This window comes from Oncorhynchus keta, unplaced genomic scaffold (genome assembly GCF_023373465.1).
Source record: "Oncorhynchus keta strain PuntledgeMale-10-30-2019 unplaced genomic scaffold, Oket_V2 Un_contig_2290_pilon_pilon, whole genome shotgun sequence".
Lineage (NCBI taxonomy): Eukaryota > Metazoa > Chordata > Actinopteri > Salmoniformes > Salmonidae > Oncorhynchus > Oncorhynchus keta.
Window position 1 is genome coordinate 366,475 of NW_026283111.1, and position 23,268 is coordinate 389,742.

General features: G+C 52.5%; 1 protein-coding gene across 1 annotated transcript in view; it reads left to right on the top strand.

Moving 5' to 3' along the window:
• Positions 1-23,268, top strand: part of wdr59 (WD repeat domain 59) — a 105,332-nt gene that overhangs the window by 53,631 nt on the left and 28,433 nt on the right. Inside the window, exons 16-20 of the mRNA XM_052505208.1 lie at positions 2,138-2,302; positions 2,617-2,712; positions 11,108-11,334; positions 11,556-11,709; positions 22,626-22,673. Of these exons, the coding sequence (XP_052361168.1) occupies positions 2,138-2,302; positions 2,617-2,712; positions 11,108-11,334; positions 11,556-11,709; positions 22,626-22,673 (690 nt within the window). The remainder of the gene's footprint in view (positions 1-2,137; positions 2,303-2,616; positions 2,713-11,107; positions 11,335-11,555; positions 11,710-22,625; positions 22,674-23,268) is intronic.

The following is a 23,268-nucleotide window of genomic DNA, read 5'->3' on the forward strand; positions in this document are numbered from 1 at the left end:
CCATCGGTGAACGGTAGCTGTGTGGTGTGATTGTTCGGGCCTCCAGATGGATGCGGTGAACCGTAGCTGTGTGGTGTGATTGTTTGGGCCTCCAGATGGATGTGGTGAACCGTAGCTGTGTGGTGTGATTGTTCGGGCCTCCAGATGGATGCAGTGAACCGTAGCTGTGTGGTGTGATTGTTTGGGCCTCCAGATGGATGCAGTGAACCGTAGCTGTGTGGTGTGATTGTTGGGCCTCCAGATGGATGCAGTGAACCGTAGCTGTGTGGTGTGATTGTTTGGGCCTCCAGATGGATGCAGTGAACCGTAGCTGTGTGGTGTGATTGTTTGGGCCTCCAGATGGATGCAGTGAACCGTAGCTGTGTGGTGTGATTGTTTGGGCCTCCAGATGGATGTGGTGAACCGTAGCTGTGTGGTGTGATTGTTTGGGCCTCCAGATGGATGTGGTGAACCGTAGCTGTGTGGTGTGATTGTTCGGGCCTCCAGATGGATGTGGTGAACCGTAGCTGTGTGGTGTGATTGTTTGGGCCTCCAGATGGATGTGGTGAACCGTAGCTGTGTGGTGTGATTGTTTGGGCCTCCAGATGGATGCAGTGAACCGTAGCTGTGTGGTGTGATTGTTTGGGCCTCCAGATGGATGTGGTGAACCGTAGCTGTGTGGTGTGATTGTTTGGGCCTCCAGATGGATGCAGTGAACCGTAGCTGTGTGGTGTGATTGTTTGGGCCTCCAGATGGATGCGGTGAACCGTAGCTGTGTGGTGTGATTGTTCGGCCTCCAGATGGATGCGGTGAACCGTAGCTGTGTGGTGTGATTGTTCGGCCTCCAGATGGATGCAGTGAACCGTAGCTGTGTGGTGTGATTGTTCGGGCCTCCAGATGGATTCAGTGAACCGTAGCTGTGTGGTGTGATTGTTCGGGCCTCCAGATGGATGTGGTGAACCGTAGCTGTGTGGTGTGATTGTTTGGGCCTCCAGATGGATGTGGTGAACCGTAGCTGTGTGGTGTGATTGTTGGGCCTCCAGATGGATGCAGTGAACCGTAGCTGTGTGGTGTGATTGTTCGGGCCTCCAGATGGATGTGGTGAACCGTAGCTGTGTGGTGTGATTGTTCGGGCCTCCAGATGGATGTGGTGAACCGTAGCTGTGTGGTGTGATTGTTTGGGCCTCCAGATGGATGCAGTGAACCGTAGCTGTGTGGTGTGATTGTTCAGGCCTCCAGATGGATGTGGTGAACCGTAGCTGTGTGGTGTGATTGTTTGGGCCTCCAGATGGATGCGGTGAACCGTAGCTGTGTGGTGTGATTGTTTGGGCCTCCAGATGGATGCAGTGAACCGTAGCTGTGTGGTGTGATTGTTCGGGCCTCCAGATGGATGCAGTGAACCGTAGCTGTGTGGTGTGATTGTTCGGCCTCCAGATGGATGCAGTGAACCGTAGCTGTGTGGTGTGATTGTTCGGCCTCCAGATGGATGCAGTGAACCGTAGCTGTGTGGTGTGATTGTTCGGCCTCCAGATGGATGCGGTGAACCGTAGCTGTGTGGTGTGATTGTTGGGCCTCCAGATGGATGTGGTGAACCGTAGCTGTGTGGTGTGATTGTTCGGCCTCCAGATGGATGTGGTGAACCGTAGCTGTGTGGTGTGATTGTTTGGGCCTCCAGATGGATGTGGTGAACCGTAGCTGTGTGGTGTGATTGTTCGGCCTCCAGATGGATGCAGTGAACCGTAGCTGTGTGGTGTGATTGTTGGGCCTCCAGATGGATGCGGTGAACCGTAGCTGTGTGGTGTGATTGTTCGGCCTCCAGATGGATGCAGTGAACCGTAGCTGTGTGGTGTGATTGTTTGGGCCTCCAGATGGATGCAGTGAACCGTAGCTGTGTGGTGTGATTGTTCGGGCCTCCAGATGGATGCAGTGAACCGTAGCTGTGTGGTGTGATTGTTCGGCCTCCAGATGGATGCAGTGAACCGTAGCTGTGTGGTGTGATTGTTCGAGCCTCCAGATGGATGCGGTGAACCGTAGCTGTGTGGTGTGATTGTTCGGCCTCCAGATGGATGCAGTGAACCGTAGCTGTGTGGTGTGATTGTTCGGCCTCCAGATGGATGCAGTGAACCGTAGCTGTGTGGTGTGATTGTTCGGCCTCCAGATGGATGCAGTGAACCGTAGCTGTGTGGTGTCAGCCGTGTTCGGGACCAACCGGGTCCACCTGGTGGTGAAGTTCCCTTCCCACTACCCCAACAACGCTGCTCCATCCTTCCAGTTCATCTCCCCTACCACCATCCCCACAGCCATGAGGACCAAGATACAGAAGGTGTGTGTGTGTGTGTGTGTGTGGGGGTGTGTGTGTGTGTGTGTGTGTGTGGGTGGGTGTGTGTCTGTGTGTGTCCTACCACCATCCCCACAGCCATGAGGACCAAGATACAGAGTGTGTGTGTGTGTGTGTGTGTGTGTGTGTGTGTGTGTGTGTGTGTGTGTGTGTGTGTGTGTGTGTGTCTGTGTGTGTCTGTGTGTGTCCTACCACCATCCCCACAGCCATGAGGACCAAGATACAGAAGGTAACCGTGTGTGTGCCTGTATCGTGTGTGCCTGTCTCTCTCTCCTCACAGTTGTATCTCCTCTGTGTAGATCCTGACAGACACGTCACTGCAGAAGGTCAAGAGGAATCAGAACTGTCTGGAGCCCTGTGTTAGACAGCTGGTGTCCTGTCTGGAGTCTTACATGGTGAGACGCATACATTTTAAATACTTTTTATTTTTAATCCACAAATCACATTGCATCACCGCTCAAACATTTCGAAGGTCTTGGACACAATGACACTCGTGGACAATGTTCCCTCTAAGAAGAAATGCCATGTGGCACAGAGAAGTAGGATGTTTACATACACCTTAGCCAAATGCATTTAAACTCAGTTTTTCACAATTCCTGACATTTAATCTGAGTAAAAAGTCTTTGTTTTAGGTCAGTTAGGATCACCATTTTATTTTAAGAATGTGAAAGGTCAGAATAATAGTAGAGAGAGGGATTTATTTCAGCTTTTATTTATTTACTACACCGGCTCCGACGCTCGTCTTATGTGGCCGGGCAAACTATTACAGACTATAAAAGGGAAGCAGAGCCGCGAGCTGCCCAGTGACACGAGCCTACCAGACGAGCTAAATCACTTGCATGCTCGCTTCGAGGCAAGCAGCAACACTGAAACATGCATGAGAGCATCGGTTGTTCCGGATGACTGTGTGATCACGCTCTCCGTAGCCGATGTGAGTAAAACCTTTAAACAGGTCAACATTCACAAGGCTGCGGGGCTAGACTGATTACCAGGACGTGTGCTCCGAGCATGCGCTGACCAACTGGCAGGTGTCTTCACTGACATTTTCAACCTCTCCCTGATTGAGTCTGTAATACCAACATGTTTCAAAGCTCATCACTAAGCTAAGGACCGTGGGACTAAACACCTCCCTCTGCAACTGAATCCTGGACTTCCTGACGGACCGCCCCCAGGTGGTAAGGGTAGGTAGCAACACTTCCCTCTGCAACTGGATCCTGGACTTCCTGACGGGCCGCCCCCGGGTGGTAAGGGTAGGTAACAACACCTCCCTCTGCAACTGGATCCTGGACTTCCTGACGGGCCGCCCCCAGGTGGTAAGGGTAGGTAACAACACTTCTGCCACGCTGATCCTCAACACAGGGGCCCCTCAGGGGTGCGTGCTCGGTCCCCTCCTGTACTCCCTGTTCACCCACAACTACATGGTCAGGCACGACTCCACCACCATCATTAAGTTTGCAGACGACACAACAGTGGTAGGCCTGATCACCGACGACGACGAGACAGCCTGTAAGTGTAACGGATCTGCTCATCGTCTGACGACGAGTATGAAATATGGGACCAATGCGCAGCGCGGTAAGTGTCCCATTTTAATTTATTAACTGAACACACAAAACTAAATAACGAAGTGAATGGAAGAAACGAAACAGTTCTGCAAGGAGACACTAAACAGAAAACAACAGTTTTTACCCCCAAGCCATTAGACTCCTGAACAGGTAATCAAATGGCTACCCGCACTATTTGCATTGTGTGCATTCCCCCCTGTATATAGCCTCTCTACTGTATATAGCCTCTCTACTGTATATAGCCTTTCCACTGTATATAACCTCTCTACTGTATATAGCCTCTCTACTGTATATAGCCTCTCTGCTGTATATAGCCTCTCTACTGTATATAGCCTCTCTACTGTATATAGCCTCTCTACTGTATATAGCCTCTACTGTATATAGCCTCTACTGTATATAGCCCCTCTACTGTATATAGCCTCTACTGTATATAGCCCCTCTACTGTATATAGCCCTCTACTGTATATAGCCTCTCTACTGTATATAGCCTCTCTACTGTATATAGCCTCTCTACTGTATATAACCTCTCTACTGTATACAGCCTCTCTAATGTATATAGCATCTCTACTGTATATAGCATCTCTACTGTATATAACCTCTCTACTCTATATAACCTCTCTACTGTATATAACCTCTACTCTATATAACCTCTCTACTGTATATAACCTCTCTACTGTATATAACCTCTCTACTGTATATAACCTCTCTACTGTATATAGCCCCTCTACTGTATATAGCCTCTCTACTGTATATAGCCTCTCTACTGTATATAGCCCCTCTACTGTATATAACCTCTCTACTGTATATAACCTCTCTACTGTATATAACCTCTCTACTGTATATAACCTCTCTACTGTATATAGCCTCTCTACTGTATATAGCCCCTCTACTGTATACAGCCCCTCTACTGTATACAGCCTCTCTAATGTATATAGCCTCTCTACTGTATATAACCTCTCTACTGTATATAGCCTCTCTACTGTATATAGCCTCTCTACTGTATAGAGCCCCTCTACTGTATATAGCCTCTCTACTGTATATAGCCCCTCTACTGTATAGAGCCCCTCTACTGTATGTAGCCTCTCTACTGTATAGAGCCCCTCTACTGTATAGAGCCCCTCTACTGTATATAGCCTCTCTACTGTATACAGCCTCTCTAATGTATATAGCCTCTCTACTGTATATAGCCTCTCTGCTGTATATAACCTCTCTACTGTATACAGCCTCTCTAATGTATATAACCTCTCTACTGTATACAGCCTCTCTAATGTATATAGCCTCTCTACTGTATATAGCCTCTCTACTGTATATAGCCTCTCTACTGTATACAGCCTCTCTAATGTATATAGCCTCTCTACTGTATATAACCTCTCTACTGTATACAGCCTCTCTAATGTATATAGCCTCTCTACTGTATACAGCCTCTCTACTGTATATAGCCTCTCTGCTGTATATAACCTCTCTACTGTATACAGCCTCTCTAATGTATATAGCCTCTCTACTGTATATAGCCTCTCTACTGTATACAGCCTCTCTACTGTATATAGCCTCTCTACTGTATATAACCTCTCTACTGTATACAGCCTCTCTAATGTATATAGCCTCTCTACTGTATATAGCCTCTCTACTGTATACAGCCTCTCTACTGTATATAGCCTCTCTACTGTATATAGCCTCTCTACTGTATATAGCCTCTCTACTGTATATAGCCTCTCTACTGTATATAGCCTCTCTACTGTATATAGCCTCTACTGTATATAGCCTCTACTGTATATAGCCTCTACTGTATATAGCCTCTACTGTATATAGCCCTCTACTGTATAGAGCCCTCTACTGTATATAGCCTCTCTACTGTATATAGCCTCTCTACTGTATATAGCCTCTCTACTGCATATAGCCTCTCTACTGTATATAGTCTCTCTACTGTATATAACCTCTCTACTGTATATAGCCTCTCTACTGTATATAGCATCTCTACTGTATATAGCCTCTCTACTGTATATAACCTCTCTACTGTATATAGCCTCTACTGTATATAGCCTCTACTGTATATAGCCTCTCTACTGTATATAGCATCTCTACTGTATATAGCCTCTCTACTGTATATAGTCTCTCTACTGTATATAACCTCTCTACTGTATATAGCCTCTCTACTGTATATAGCCTCTCTACTGTATATAGCCTCTCTACTGTATATAGCCTCTCTACTGTATATAGCCTCTCTACTGTATATAGCCTCTCTACTGTATATAGCCTCTCTACTGTATATAGCCTCTCTACTGTATATAGCCTCTCTACTGTATATAGCCTGTCTTTTTACTGTTGATTTATTTCTTTACTTACCTATTGTTCACCTGATACCTTTTTTTGCAATATTGGTTAGAGCCTGTAAGTCAGCATTTCACCTGTTGTATTCAGCGCATGTGACAAATAAACTTTGATTTGATTTGATTGCATCACATTCCCAGTGGGTCAGAAGTTTACATACACTCAGTTAGTATTTAGTAGCATTGCCTTTAAATTGTTTTACTTGGGTCAAATGTTTCTGGTAGCCTTCCGCAAGCTTCCCACAATAAGTTGGGTGAATTTTGGCCCATTCCCCTTGACAGAGCTGGTGTAACTGAGTCGGGTTTGTAGGCCTCCTTGGTCACACACACTTTTTCAGTTCTGACCACACATTTTCTATAGGATTGAGGTCAGGGCTTTGTGATGGCCACTCCAATACCTTGTTGTCCTTAAGCCATTTTGCCACAACTTTGGAAGTATGCTTGGCGTCATTGTCCATTTGGAAGACCCATTTATGACCAAGCTTTAACTTCCTGACTGATGTCCTGAGATGTTGCTTCAATATATCCATGTAATTTTCCTACCTCATGCAGCCATCTATTTTGTGAAGTGCACCAGTCAACTCCTGCAGCAAAGCACCCCCACAACATGATGCTGCCACCCCCGTGCTTCACGGTTGGGATGGTGTTCTTCGTCTTGCAAGCATCCCCCTTTTTCTTTCAAAAATAACAATGGTCATTATGGACAATCTGTCATGGTACAGCCTATTGGCTACTGTCTAAACTGTAAGGGTACAGCCTATTGGCTACTGTCTAAACTGTAAACTGTCTGTCCCAGGAGGTATACGAGGGGCTGTCCCAGCGGGATACGAGGGGCTGTCCCAGCGGGATACGAGGGGCTGTCCCAGCGGGATACGAGGGGCTGTCCCAGTGGGATACAAGGGGCAGATATGAGGGGCTGTCCCAGCGGTATACGAGGGGCTGTCCCAGCGGTATACGAGGGGCTGTCCCAGCGGTATACGAGGGGCTGTCCCAGTGGGATACGAGGGGCTGTCCCAGCGGGATACGAGGGGCTGTCCCAGCGGGATACGAGGGGCAGATACGAGGGGCTGTCCCAGCGGGATACGAGGGGCAGATATGAGGGCTGTCCCAGCGGTATACGAGGGGCTGTCCCAGCGGTATACGAGGGGCTGTCCCAGCGGTATACGAGGGGCTGTCCCAGCAGGATACGAGGGCTGTCCCAGCAGGATACGAGGGGCTGTCCCAGCAGGATACGAGGGGCTGTCCCAGCGGGATACGAGGGGCTGTCCCAGCGGGATACGAGGGGCTGTCCCAGCGGGATACGAGGGCTGTCCCAGCGGGATACGAGGGCTGTCCCAGCGGGATACGAGGGGCTGTCCCAGCGGGATACGAGGGGCTGTCCCAGCGGGACATGAGGGGCTGTCCCAGCGGGATACGAGGGGCTGATACGAGGGCTGTCCCAGCGGGATACGAGGGGCTGTCCCAGCGGCATACGAGGGGCTGTCCCAGCGGTATACGAGGGGCTGTCCCAGCGGGATACGAGGGGCTGTCCCAGCGGGATACGAGGGGCTGTCCCAGCGGTATACGATGGGCTGTCCCAGCGGTATACGATGGGCTGTCCCAGCGGGATACGAGGGGCTGTCCCAGCGGTATACGAGGGGCTGATACGAGGGGCTGTCCCAGCAGGATACAAGGGGCTGGCTCAGCGGGATACTAAGGGCAGTCCCAGCGGGATACGAGAGGCTGTCCCAGTAGGATACGAGGGGCTGATACAAGGGGCTGTCCCAGTAGGATACGAGGGGCTGATACGAGGGGCTGTCCCAGCAGGATACGAGGGGCTGTCCCAGCGGGATACGAGGGGCTGTCCCAGCGGGATACGAGGGGCTGTCCCAGCGGGATACGAGGGGCTGTCCCAGCGGGATACGAGGGGCTGTCCCAGCGGGATACGAGGGGCTGTCCCAGCGGTATACGAGGGGCTGTCCCAGCGGTATACGAGGGGCTGTCCCAGCGGGATACGAGGGGCTGTCCCAGCGGGATACGAGGGGCTGTCCCAGCGGGATACGAGGGGCTGTCCCAGCGGGATACGAGGGGCTGTCCCAGCGGGATACGAGGGGCTGTCCCAGCGGTATACGAGGGGCTGTCCCAGCGGTATACGAGGGGCTGTCCCAGCGGTATACGAGGGGCAGATATGAGGGGCTGTCCCAGCGGTATACGAGGGGCTGTCCCAGCGGGACAAGAGGGCTGTCCCAGCGGGATACGAGGGGCAGATATGAGGGGCTGTCCCAGCAGGATACGAGGGGCTGTCCCAGCGGGATACGAGGGGCTGTCCCAGCGGGATACGAGGGGCTGTCCCAGCGGGATACGAGGGGCTGTCCCAGCGGGATACGAGGGGCTGTCCCAGCGGGACATGAGGGGCTGTCCCAGCGGGATACGAGGGGCTGATACGAGGGGCTGTCCCAGCGGGATACGAGGGGCTGTCCCAGCGGGATACGAGGGGCAGATACGAGGGCTGTCCCAGCGGTATACGAGGGCTGTCCCAGCGGTATACGAGGGGCTGTCCCAGCGGTATACGAGGGGCTGTCCCAGCGGTATACCAGGGGCTGTCCCAGCGGTATACCAGGGGCTGTCCCAGCGGATACGAGGGGCTGTCCCAGCGGTATAGGAGGGGCTGATACGAGGGCTGTCCCAGCAGGATACAAGGGGCTGGCTCAGCGGGATACTAAGGGCTGTCCCAGCGGGATACGAGCGGCTGTCCCAATAGGATACGAGGGCTTATACAAGGGGCTGTCCCAGTAGGATACGAGGGGCTGATACAAGGGGCTGTCCCAGTAGGATACGAGGGGCTGATACGAGGGGCTGTCCCAGCAGGATACGAGGGGCTGTCCCAGCGGGATACGAGGGGCTGTCCCAGCGGGATACGAGGGGCTGTCCCAGCGGGATACGAGGGGCTGTCCCAGCGGGATACGAGGGGCTGTCCCAGCGGATACGAGGGGCTGTCCCAGCGGTATACGAGGGGCTGTCCCAGCGGGATACGAGGGGCTGTCCCAGCGGGATACGAGGGGCTGTCCCAGCGGGATACGAGGGGCTGTCCCAGCGGGATACGAGGGGCTGTCCCAGCGGGATACGAGGGGCTGTCCCAGCGGGATACGAGGGCTGTCCCAGCGGTATACGAGGGGCTGTCCCAGCGGTATACGAGGGCTGTCCCAGCGGTATGGGGGCAGATATGAGGGGCTGTCCCAGCGGGATACGAGGGGCTGTCCCAGCGGGATACGAGGGGCTGTCCCAATGGGATACGAGGGGCAGATATGAGGGGCTGTCCCAGTAGGATACGAGGGGCTGTCCCAGCGGTATACGAGGGGCTGATACGAGGGGCTGTCCCAGTAGGATTACGAGGGGCTGTCCCAGTAGGATTACGAGGGGCTGTCCCAGCGGGATACGAGGGGCTGTCCCAGCGGGATACGAGGGGCTGTCCCAGCGGGATACGAGGGGCTGTCCCAGCGGCATACGAGGGGCTGTCCCAGCGGCATACGAGGGTCTGTCCCAGCGGGACACGAGGGGCTGTCCCAGCGGGACACGAGGGGCTGTCCCAGCGGGACACGAGGGGCTGATACGAGGGGCTGTCCCAGCGGGATACGAGGGGCTGTCCCAGCGGGATACGAGGGGCTGTCCCAGCGGGATACGAGGGGCTGTCTCAGTGGGATACGAGGGGCAGATACGAGGGGCTGTCCCAGCGGGATACGAGGGGCTGATACGAGGGGCTGTCCCAGCGGGATACGAGGGGCTGTCCCAGCGGGATACGAGGGGCAGATACGAGGGGCTGTCCCAGCGGGATACGAGGGGCTGTCCCAGCGGGATACGAGGGGCTGTCCCAGCGGGATACGAGGGGCAGATACGAGGGGCTGTCCCAGCGGGATACGAGGGGCTGTCCCAGCGGGATACGAGGGGCTGTCCCAGCGGGATACGAGGGGCAGATACGAGGGGCTGTCCCAGCAGGATACGAGGGGCTGTCCCAGCGGGATACGAGGGGCTGTCCCAGCGGGATACGAGGGGCAGATACGAGGGGCTGTCCCAGCAGGATACGAGGGGCTGTCCCAGCAGGATACGAGGGGCTGTCCCAGCGGGATACGAGGGGCTGTCCCAGCGGGATACGAGGGGCAGATACGAGGGGCTGTCCCAGCGGGATACGAGGGGCTGTCCCAGCGGGATACGAGGGGCTGTCCCAGCGGGATACGAGGGGCTGTCCCAGCGGGATACGAGGGGCTGTCCCAGCGGGATACGAGGGGCTGTCCCAGCAGGATACGAGGGGCTGTCCCAGCGGGATACGAGGGGCTGTCCCAGCGGGATACGAGGGCTGTCCCAGCGGATACGAGGGGCTGTCCCAGCGGGATACGAGGGGCTGTCCCAGCGGCATACGAGGGGCTGTCCCAGCGGGATACGAGGGGCTGTCCCAGCGGGATACGAGGGGCTGTCCCAGCGGGATACGAGGGGCTGTCCCAGTGGGATACAAGGGGCAGATATGAGGGGCTGTCCCAGCGGTATACGAGGGGCTGTCCCAGCGGTATACGAGGGGCTGTCCCAGCGGTATACGAGGGGCTGTCCCAGTCGGATACGAGGGGCTGTCCCAGCAGGATACGAGGGGCTGTCCCAGCAGGATACGAGGGCTGTCCCAGCAGGATACGAGGGGCAGATACGAGGGGCTGGCCCAGCGGTATACGAGGGGCTGTCTCAGCGGTATACGAGGGGCTGTCCCAGCGGTATACGAGGGGCTGTCCCAGCGGTATACGAGGGGCTGTCTCAGCGGTATACGAGGGGCTGTCTCAGCGGTATACGAGGGGCTGTCCCAGCGGGATACGAGGGGCTGTCCCAGCGGTATACGAGGGGCTGTCCCATAACAGTATGTATTCTCTGTTCTCACTCCATAGACCCAGGAGGATGGTAGTGCTGCCAACCCGTACGTCCTGTCTAACCCCGTGACCCCTGCTCTGCCAGCCTTCCCCCGGGTCACCAACACCTACGGCTCCTACCAGGATGCCAACATCCCCTTCCCTCGTACCTCCGGGGCTCGCTTCTGTGGCACCGGCTGCTTGGTGTACTTCACAAGACCCATCACTATGCATCGCTCGGTACCACCCACTGAACCCACACCCAGGTACACTTTATACTGCTGCACTCATTAACCTGTTATCTGTGTGTGTTAACCTGCCTCTGTACCACCCACTGAACCCACACCCAGGTACACTTCAGCCCTGACAGCCCTGTCCGTACCACGTTGGGGTCCTTGTTAACCTGCCTCTATGTGTCCCCCAGGTCCCTGTCGGCCCTGTCTGCGTACCACGGTGGGGTCCTTGTTAACCTGCCTCTGTCCCCCAGGTCCCTGTCGGCCCTGTCTGCGTACCACAGTGGGGTCCTGACTCCTATGAAGATGCGTAGTGAGTCTCAGAGCTCTCTGAGGCTGTACAGTGGCAGCCCCACCCACACGGACAAGGACCATGTCTCCATATCATCATTCTACTACAAAGAACGGGTGAGACACACACTGGGGAGCGAAGGACACACACTGGGGAGCGAAGGACACACCCTGGGGAGCGAAGGACACACACTGGGGAGCGAAGGACACACACTGGGGAGTGAAGGACACACACTGGGGAGTGAAGGACACACACTGGGGAGTGAAGGACACACACAACACACCCTGGGGAGTGTAGGACACACCCTGGGGAGCGAAGGACACACCCTGGGGAGTGTAGGACACACCCTGGGGAGCGAAGGACACACCCTGGGGAGCGAAGGACACACCCTGGGGAGTGTAGGACACACCCTGGGGAGCGAAGGACACACCCTGGAGAGTGTAGGACACACACTGGGGAGTGTAGGACACACACTGGGGAGTGTAGGACACACACTGGGGAGTGTAGGACACACACTGGGGAGTGAAGGACACACACTGGGGAGTGAAGGACACACACTGGGGAGTGAAGGACACACACAACACACCCTGGGGAGTGTAGGACACACCCTGGGGAGCGAAGGACACACCCTGGGGAGTGTAGGACACACCCTGGGGAGCGAAGGACACACCCTGGGGAGCGAAGGACACACCCTGGGGAGTGTAGGACACACCCTGGGGAGCGAAGGACACACCCTGGAGAGTGTAGGACACACACTGGGGAGTGTAGGACACACACTGGGGAGTGTAGGACACACACTGGGGAGTGTAGGACACACACTGGGGAGTGTAGGACACACACTGGGGAGTGTAGGACACACCCTGGGGAGCGTAGGACACACTGGGGAGCGTAGGACACACTGGGAGCGAAGGACACACTGGGGAGCGAAGGACACACACTGGGGAGCGAAGGACACACTGGGGAGCTTAGGACACACTGGGGAGCGAAGGACACACACTGGGGAGCGTAGGACACACACTGGGGAGTGTAGGACACACCCTGGGGAGTGTAGGACACACACTGGGGAGCGAAGGACACACTGGGGAGTGTAGGACACACACTGGGGAGCTTAGGACACACACTGGGGAGCGTAGGACACACACTGGGGAGTGTAGGACACACACTGGGGAGTGTAGGACACACACTGGGGAGTGTAGGACACACCCTGGGGAGCGTAGGACACACTGGGGAGCGTAGGACACACTGGGGAGTGTAGGACACACACTGGGGAGCGTAGGACACACACTGGGGAGCGTAGGACACACACTGGGGAGCGTAGGACACACTGGGGAGCGTAGGACACACACTGGGGAGCGTAGGACACACACTGGGGAGCGTAGGACACACTGGGGAGTGTAGGACACACTGGGGAGCGTAGGACACACACTGGGGAGCGTAGGACACACTGGGGAGCGTAGGACACACACTGGGGAGCGTAGGACACACACTGGGGAGTGTAGGACACACACTGGGGTGCGAAGGACACACACTGGGGAGCGTAGGACACACCCTGGGGAGTGTAGGACACACACTGGGGAGCGTAGGACACACACTGGGGAGCGTAGGACACACACTGGGGAGTGTAGGACACACACTGGGGAGTGTAGGACACACACTGGGGAGTGTAGGACACACACTGGGGAGTGTAGGACACACACTGGGGAGCGTAGGACACACACTGGGGAGCGAAGGACACACACTGGGGAGTGTAGGACACACCCTGGGGAGTGTAGGACACACCCTGGGGAGTGTAGGACACACACTGGGGAGTGTAGGACACACACTGGGGAGCGTAGGACACACACTGGGGAGCGTAGGACACACACTGGGGAGCGTAGGACACACACTGGGGAGTGTAGGACACACACTGGGGAGTGTAGGACACACACTGGGGAGTGAAGGACACACACTGGGGAGTGTAGGACACACACTGGGGAGTGTAGGACACACACTGGGGAGCGTAGGACACACCCTGGGGAGTGTAGGACACACTGGGGAGCGTAGGACACACACTGGGGAGTGTAGGACACACTCTGGGGAGTGTAGGACACACTCTGGGGAGTGTAGGACACACTCTGGGGAGTGTAGGACACACACTGGGGAGTGTAGGACACACACTGGGGAGCGTAGGACACACACTGGGGAGTGTAGGACACACTGGGGAGTGTAGGACACACCCTGGGGAGTGTAGGACACACCCTGGGGAGTGTAGGACACACCCTGGGGAGTGTAGGACACACACTGGGGAGTGTAGGACACACACTGGGGAGTGTAGGACACACACTGGGGAGTGTAGGACACACACTGGGGAGTGTAGGACACGCACTGGGGAGTGTAGGACACGCACTGGGGAGTGTAGGACACGCACTGGGGAGCGAAGGACACGCACTGGGGAGCGTAGGACACGCACTGGGGAGCGTAGGACACACACTGGGGAGCGTAGGACACACACTGGGGAGCGTAGGACACACACTGGGGAGCGTAGGACACACACTGGGGAGCGTAGGACACACACTGGGGAGTGTAGGACACACACTGGGGAGTGTAGGACACACACTGGGGAGCGTAGGACACACACTGGGGAGTGTAGGACACACACTGGGGAGTGTAGGACACACACTGGGGAGCGAAGGACACACACTGGGGAGCGAAGGACACACACTGGGGAGCGTAGGACACACACTGGGGAGCGTAGGACACACACTGGGGAGCGAAGGACACACACTGGGGAGCGAAGGACACACACTGGGAGCGAAGGACACACACTGGGGAGTGTAGGACACACACTGGGGAGTGAAGGACACACACTGGGGAGTGAAGGACACACACTGGGGAGTGTAGGACACACACTGGGGAGCGTAGGACACACCCTGGGAGCGTAGGACACACCCTGGGGAGCGTAGGACACACACTGGGGAGCGTAGGACACACACTGGGGAGCGTAGGACACACACTGGGGAGCGTAGGACACACACTGGGGAGCGTAGGACACACACTGGGGAGCGTAGGACACACACTGGGGAGCGTAGGACACACACTGGGGAGCGTAGGACACACACTGGGGAGCGGAGGACACACACTGGGGAGCGTAGGACACACACTGGGGAGCGTAGGACACACACGGGGGAGCGTAGGACACACCCTGGGGAGCGTAGGACACACCCTGGGGAGCGTAGGACACACCCTGGGGAGCGTAGGACACACCCTGGGGAGCGTAGGACACACACTGGGGAGCGTAGGACACACACTGGGGAGTGTAGGACACACACTGGGGAGCGTAGGACACACACTGGGGAGCGAAGGACACACACTGGGGAGCGTAGGACACACCCTGGGGAGTGTAGGACACACACTGGGGAGTGTAGGACACACACTGGGGAGTGTAGGACACACTGGGGAGTGTAGGACACACACTGGGGAGTGTAGGACACACACTGGGGAGTGAAGGACACACACTGGGGAGTGAAGGACACACACTGGGGAGTGTAGGACACACCCTGGGGAGTGTAGGACACACACTGGGGAGTGTAGGACACACACTGGGGAGTGTAGGACACACCCTGGGGAGTGTAGGACACACCCTGGGGAGCGTAGGACACACACTGGGGAGCGTAGGACACACACTGGGGAGCGTAGGACACACACTGGGGAGCGTAGGACACACACTGGGGAGCGTAGGACACACCCTGGGGAGCGTAGGACACACACTGGGGAGCGTAGGACACACACTGGGGAGCGTAGGACACACACTGGGGAGCGTAGGACACACTGGGGAGCGTAGGACACACCCTGGGGAGCGTAGGACACACCCTGGGGAGTGTAGGACACACACTGGGGAGTGTAGGACACACACTGGGGAGTGTAGGACACACTGGGGAGTGTAGGACACACACTGGGGAGTGAAGGACACACACTGGGGAGTGTAGGACACACACTGGGGAGTGTAGGACACACTGGGGAGTGTAGGACACACACTGGGGAGTGAAGGACACACACTGGGGAGTGAAGGACACACACTGGGGAGTGTAGGACACACCCTGGGGAGTGTAGGACACACACTGGGGAGTGTAGGACACACACTGGGGAGTGTAGGACACACCCTGGGGAGTGTAGGACACACCCTGGGGAGCGTAGGACACACACTGGGGAGCGTAGGACACACACTGGGGAGCGTAGGACACACACTGGGGAGCGTAGGACACACTGGGGAGCGTAGGACACACACTGGGGAACGTAGGACACACACTGGGGAGTGTAGGACACACACTGGGGAGTGTAGGACACACACTGGGGTAGGACACACACTGGGGAGCGAAGGACACACACTGGGGAGTGTAGGACACACACTGGGGAGTATAGGACACACACTGGGGAGTATAGGACACACACTGGGGAGTGTAGGACACACACTGGGGAGTGTAGGACACACACTGGGGAGTGTAGGACACACACTGGGGAGTGTAGGACACACACTGGGGAGTGTAGGACACACCCTGGGGAGTGTAGGACACACACTGGGGAGTGTAGGACACACACTGGGGAGTGTAGGACACACACTGGGGAGTGTAGGACACACACTGGGGAGTGTAGGACACACCCTGGGGAGTGTAGGACACACACTGGGGAGTGTAGGACACACACTGGGGAGTGTAGGACACACACTGGGGAGTGTAGGACACACACTGGGGAGTGTAGGACACACACTGGGGAGTGTAGGACACACACTGGGGAGTGTAGGACACACACTGGGGAGCGAAGGACACACACTGGGGAGTGTAGGACACACACTGGGGAGTGTAGGACACACTGGGGAGTGTAGGACACACACTGGGACATCTGCTCTAAAGTAGTATCCAGATCCATAGGATGTATTGATCACATCTTTACTAATGCTGCAGACATCTGCTCTAAAGTAGTATCCAGATCCATAGGATGTATTGATCACATCTTTACTAATGCTGCAGACATCTGCTCTAAAGTAGTATCCAGATCCATAGGATGTATTGATCACATCTTTACTAATGCTGCAGACATCTGCTCTAAAGTAGTATCCAGATCCATAGGATGTAGTGATCACAATATAGTAGCCATATCTAGGAAAACCACAGTTCCAAAGCCTGGGCCTAATATAGTGTATAAGAGTTCAGGCTGGGCCTAATATAGTGTATAAGAGTTCAGGCTGGGCCTAATATAGTGTATAAGAGGTCAGGCTGGGCCTAATATAGTGTATAAGAGGTCAGGCTGGGCCTAATATAGTGTATAAGAGGTCAGGCTGGGCCTAATATAGTGTATAAGAGGTCAGGCTGGGCCTAATATAGTGTATAAGAGTTCAGGCTGGGCCTAATATAGTGTATAAGAGGTCAGGCTGGGCCTAATATAGTGTATAAGAGGTCAGGCTGGGCCTAATATAGTGTATAAGAGGTCAGGCTGGGCCTAATATAGTGTATAAGAGGTCAGGCTGGGCCTAATATAGTGTATAAGAGGTCAGGCTGGGCCTAATATAGTGTATAAGAGGTCAGGCTGGGCCTAATATAGTGTATAAGAGGTCAGGCTGGGCCTAATATAGTGTATAAGAGGTCAGGCTGGGCCTAATATAGTGTATCAGAGGTCAGGCTGGGCCTAATATAGTGTATAAGAGGTCAGGCTGGGCCCAATATAGTGTATAAGAGGTCAGGCTGGGCCTCATATAGTGTATAAGAGGTCAGGCTGGGCCTCATATAGTGTATAAGAGGTCAGGCTGGGCCTAATATAGTGTATAAGAGGTCAGGCTGGGCCTAATATAGTGTCTAAGAGGTCAGGCTGGGCCTAATATAGTGTATAAGAGGACAGGCTGGGCCTAATATAGTGTATAAGAGGTCAGGCTGGGCCTAATATAGTGTATAAGAGGTCAGGCTGGGCCTAATATAGTGCATAAGAGGTCAGGCTGGGCCTAATATAGTGTATAAGAGGTCAGGCTGGGCCTAATATAGTGTATAAGAGGTCATACAATAAGTTTTGTAGTGATTCATATGTTGATGATGTAAAGAATATTTGCTGGTCTGTGGTGTGTAATGAGGAGCAACCAGACGCTGCTGGTCTGTGGTGTGTAATGAGGAGCAACCAGACACTGCTGGTCTGTGGTGTGTAATGAGGAGCAACCAGACGCTGCTGGTCTGTGGTGTGTAATGAGGAGCAACCAGACGCTGCTGGTCTGTGGTGTGTAATGAGGAGCAACCAGACGCTGCTGGTCTGTGGTGTGTAATGAGGAGCAACCAGACGCTGCTGGTCTGTGGTGTGTAATGAGGAGCAACCAGACGCTGCTGGTCTGTGGTGTGTAATGAGGAGCAACCAGACGCTGCTGGTCTGTGGTGTGTAATGAGGAGCAACCAGTCGCTGCTGGTCTGTGGTGTGTAATGAGGAGCAACCAGACGCTGCTGGTCTGTGGTGTGTAATGAGGAGCAACCAGACGCTGCTGGTCTGTGGTGTGTAATGAGGAGCAACCAGATGCTGATGGTCTGTGGTGTGTAATGAGGAGCAACCAGACGCTGCTGGTCTGTGGTGTGTAATGAGGAGCAACCAGACACTGCTGCTCTGTGGTGTGTAATGAGGAGCAACCAAATGCTGATGGTCTGTGGTGTGTAATGAGGAGCAACCAGACACTGCTGGTCTGTGGTGTGTAATGAGGAGCAACCAGATGCTGCTGGTCTGTGGTGTGTAATGAGGAGCAACCAGACGCTGCTGGTCTGTGGTGTTTAATGAGGAGCAACCAGACGCTGCTGGTCTGTGGTATGTAATGAGGAGCAACCAGACGCTGCTGGTCTGTGTTGTGTAACGAGGAGCAACCAGACGCTGCTGGTCTGTGGTGTGTAATGAGGAGCAACCAGACGCTGTTGGTCTGTGGTGTGTAATGAGGAGCAACCAGACGCTGCTGGTCTGTGGTGTGTAATGAGGAGCGACCAGACGCTGCTGGTCTGTGGTGTGTAATGAGGAGCGACCAGACGCTGCTGGTCTGTGGTGTGTAATGAGGAGCGACCAGACGCTGCTGGTCTGTGGTGTGTAATGAGGAGCGACCAGACGCTGCTGGTCTGTGGTGTGTAATGAGGAGCAACCAGACGCTGCTGGTCTGTGGTGTGTAATGAGGAGCAACCAGACGCTGCTGGTCTGTGGTGTGTAATGAGGAGCAACCAGACGCTGCTGGTCTGTGGTGTGTAATGAGGAGCAACCAGACGCTGCACTTGACACATTTATGAAATTGCTTATTCGAGTTACTAATAAGCACCCATTAAGAAAATGACTTTAAAAACTGTTAAATCCCCTTAGATTGATGAGGAATTGAAAAATGGTTGAGAGGGAAGAGGCAAAAGGTCTGGCAAATTAGTCTGGCAGCAGATCAAATCAAATCAAATTTTATTTGTCACATACACATGGTTAGCAGATGTTAATGCGAGTGTAGCAAAATGCTTGTGCTTCTAGTTCCGACAATGCAGTGATAACCAACAAGTAATCTAACTAACAATTCCAAAACTACTGTCTTATACACAGTGTAAGGGGATAAAGAATATGTACATAAGGATATATGAATGAGTGATGGTACAGAGCAGCATAGGCAAGATACAGTAGATGGTATCGAGTACAGTATATACATATGAGATGAGTATGTAAACAAAGTGACATAGTTAAAGTGGCTAGTCTAAATAAAAAGAAGAAACTATACTTCTGAAATAAAGATAAATGATATAAACAATGATAGTAAACAGCTTTGAAGCACCTTGAATTACATTTTGAGAGATAAAAGCCAACTCTGCTCCATCATTCATTGAATCAGATGGCTCATTCATCACAAAACCCACTGAAAAATGCCAAGTACTTTATAATAGGAAATAAAGATAAATTATATAATTGAATCAGATGGCTCATTCATCACAAAACCCACTGAAAAATTGCCAACTACTTTAATGACTTTTTAATTTGCGAGATAAGCAAACTTTCGGGATGACATGCCAGCAACAAACGCTGAGACTACACATCCAGGTATATCGGACCAAATTATGAAAGACAAGAATTGTACTTTTGAATTTTGTAATGTCAGTATGGAAGAGGTGAAAATAAATATTGTTGTCTATCAACAATGACAAGCCACCAGGGTCTGACAATCTGGAAGGGAAATATACTGAGGATAATTGCGGACAATATTGCCACTCCTATTTGGCAGATTCTAGTAGGGTTAAATTTAAGATGTGGCAATATTGTCCGCTATTCTCCTCAGGCCTGGAGGGAAGCTCAAGTCATTCCACTACCCAAGAATAGTAAAGCCCCTTTGACTGGCTCAAATAGCCGACCAATCAGCCTGTCACCAACCCTTAGTAAACTTCTGGAAAAAAAATGGTGTTTGACCAGATACAATGTTATTTCACAGTAAACAAATTGACAACAGACTTTCAGCACGCTTATAGGGAAGGACCTTCAACAAGCACAGCAAATTACTGATGATTGGTTGAGAGAAATTGTGGGGGCTGTTTTGTTAGATTTCAGTGTCGCTTTTGACTATGATCGATAATGGAATTCCCCAGGGTAGCTGTTTAGGCTCCTTGCTTCAATCTTTCTAATGACATACCACTGCCTTAACAACCCTATCAACGAGGCAGTCTCAACAGTGAAGAGGCGACTCCGGGATGCTGGCCTTCTAGGCAGAGTTCCTCTGTCCAGTCTCAACGTCAACAGTGAAGAGGCGACTCTGGGATGATGGCCTTCTAGGCAGAGTTCCTCTGTCCAGTCTCAACGTCAACAGTGAAGAGGAGACTCTGGGATGATGGCCTTCGAGGCAGAGTTCCTCTGTCCAGTCTCAACGTCAACAGTGAAGAGGCGACTCCTGGATGCCTGCCTTCTAGGCAGAGTTCCTCTGTCCAGTCTCAACTTCAACAGTGAAGAGGTGACTCCGGGATGCTGGCCTTCTAGTCCAGTCTCAACGTCAACAGTGAAGAGGAGACTCCGGGATGCTGGCCTTCTAGGCAGAGTTCCTCTGTCCAGTCTCAACATCAACAGTGAAGAGGCGACTCCGGGATGCAGGCCTTCTAGGCAGAGTTCCTCTGTCCAGTCTCAACATCAACAGTGAAGAGGCGACTCCGGGATGCAGGCCTTCTAGGCAGAGTTCCTCTGTCCAGTGTCTGTTCTTTTGCCCATCTTAAACTTTTATTTGTATTTGCCAGTCTGAGATATGGCTTTTTCTTTGCAACTCTGCCTAGAAGGCCAGCATCCCGGAGTCGCCTCTTCACTGTTGACATTGAGACTGGTGTTTTGCGGGTACTATTTAAGGAAGCTGACAGTTGAGGACTTGTAAGGCGTCTGATTCTCAAACTAGACACTAATGTCCCTGTCCTCTTGCTCAGTTGTAGACCAGGTCCTCCAACTCCTCTTTCTATTCTGTTTAGAGACAGTTTGCGCTGTTCTGTGAAGGGAGTAGACTGATGCTGGCCTTCTATATGGCTAACCCTAACCCTAACCCTACATTTTGTGCTGTTCTGTGAAGGGAGTAGACTGATGAGTTTCAAAATAAAGTTATTTGTTTCTGGCCATTTTGAGCCTGTAATCGAACCCACAAATGCTGATGCTCCAGATACTCAACTAGTCTAAAAGTAATTCATTATACCTATAAACTATAACTAGTAACGACTAGGTCATTCATTATACTATAGCTATAACTAGTAACTACCTAGGTCATTCATTATACTATAGCCATAACTAGTAACTACTAGGTCATTAATTATACTATAGCTATAACTAGTAACTACTAGGTCATTAATTATACTATAAACTATAACTAGTAACTACTAGGTCATTAATTATACTGTAGCTATAACTAGTAACTACTAGGTCATTCATTATACTATAGCTATAACTAGTAACTACTAGGTCATTCATTATACTATAGCTATAACTAGTAACTACTAGGTCATTCATTATACTATAGCTATAACTAGTAACTACTAGGTCATTCATTATACTGTAGCTATAACTAGTAACTACTAGGTCATTAATTATACTGTAGCTATAACTAGTAACTACCTAGGTCATTCATTATACTATAGCTATAACTAGTAACTACCTAGGTCATTAATTATACTGTAGCTATAACTAGTAACTACTAGGTCATTAATTATACTATAGCTATAACTAGTAACTACTAGGTCATTAATTATACTATAGCTATAACTAGTAACTACTAGGTCATTCATTATACTGTGGCTATAACTAGTAACTACTAGGTCATTAATTATACTGTAGCTATAACTAGTAACTACTAGGTCATTAATTATACTGTAGCTATAACTAGTAACTACTAGGTCATTAATTATACTATAGCTATAACTAGTAACTACTAGGTCATTAATCATACTGTAGCTATAACTAGTAACTACCTAGGTCATTAATTATACTGTAGCTATAACTAGTAACTACTAGGTCATTAATTATACTGTAGCTATAACTAGTAACTACTAGGTCATTAATTATACTGTAGCTATAACTAGTAACTACTAGGTCATTAATTATACTGTGGCTATAACTAGTAACTACTAGGTCATTCATTCCCATTCTGTTGTGGTTGATGTGTTTACCTTGTGGGTTGTTTTGTGTTTACCTTCATGGTTGTTTTGTGTCCCTCCTCTCCTCTCCTCTCCTCTCCTCTCCCTCCTCTCCTCTCCCATCCCTCCTCTCCCATCCCTCCTCTCCTCTCCCATCCCTCCTCTCCCATCCCTCCTCTCCCCTCCCCCCCTCCTCTCCTCTCCCTCCCTCCTCTCCTCTCCCATCCCTCCTCTCCTCTCCCTCCCTCCTCTCCTCTCCCCTCCCTCCTCTCCTCTCCCCTCCCTCCTCTCCCCTCCCTTCCCTCCTCTCCCCTCCCTCCTCTCCTCTCCCTTCCCTGTGTGTTGGCTGTCCCGCTGACTGGCATGCCTCCCCTGGCCCGCCCCCTCCTCCCATCTCTGTGCTGTGGTTGGTCCACTCTATCTCCACCAATCAGAAGCCTCCTCAGTCTGGCCTTCGCCGCTGGTCCATTCATGACTGCCCGGTATTTGGTTTCCACACCCTCCTTCCGTCCATCCCTCTCTCCGCCTCTCTCTCCGCCTCTCCTCTTGGGCTTTCTTCAGAGTCTCTCCTGTCTCTATCCGCCTCTCTCTCCGCCTCTCTCCTCTTGGGCTTTCTTCAGGGTCTCTCCTGTCTCTATCCGCCTCTCTCTCCGCCTCTCTCCTCTTGGGCTTTCTTCAGGGTCTCTCCTGTCTCTCTCTCTCCACCTCTCTCCTCTTGGGCTTTCTTCAGGGTCTCTCCTGTCTCTCTCTCTCCACCTCTCTCCTCTTGGGCTTTTTTCAGGGTCTCTGCTGTCTCTCTGTTCTCCTCTCTGGACCCTGCATGATGTCACTAAGTCAATATAACCTGTATGGATAACCATGTTTTATCATGACTCTCTCTCTCTCTCTCTCTCTCTCTCTCTCTCTCTCTCTCTCTCTCTCTCTCTCTCTCTCTCTCTCTCTCTCTCTCTCTCTCTCTCTCTCTCTCTCTCTCATATATGATGGCAAAGTCTGTTACTTACAAATTCTTAACACTTGAGGTAAGGTTGTGTGATCGCTGGCAACAACATTAACAAATGTTCAAATTCCTAAGTAACT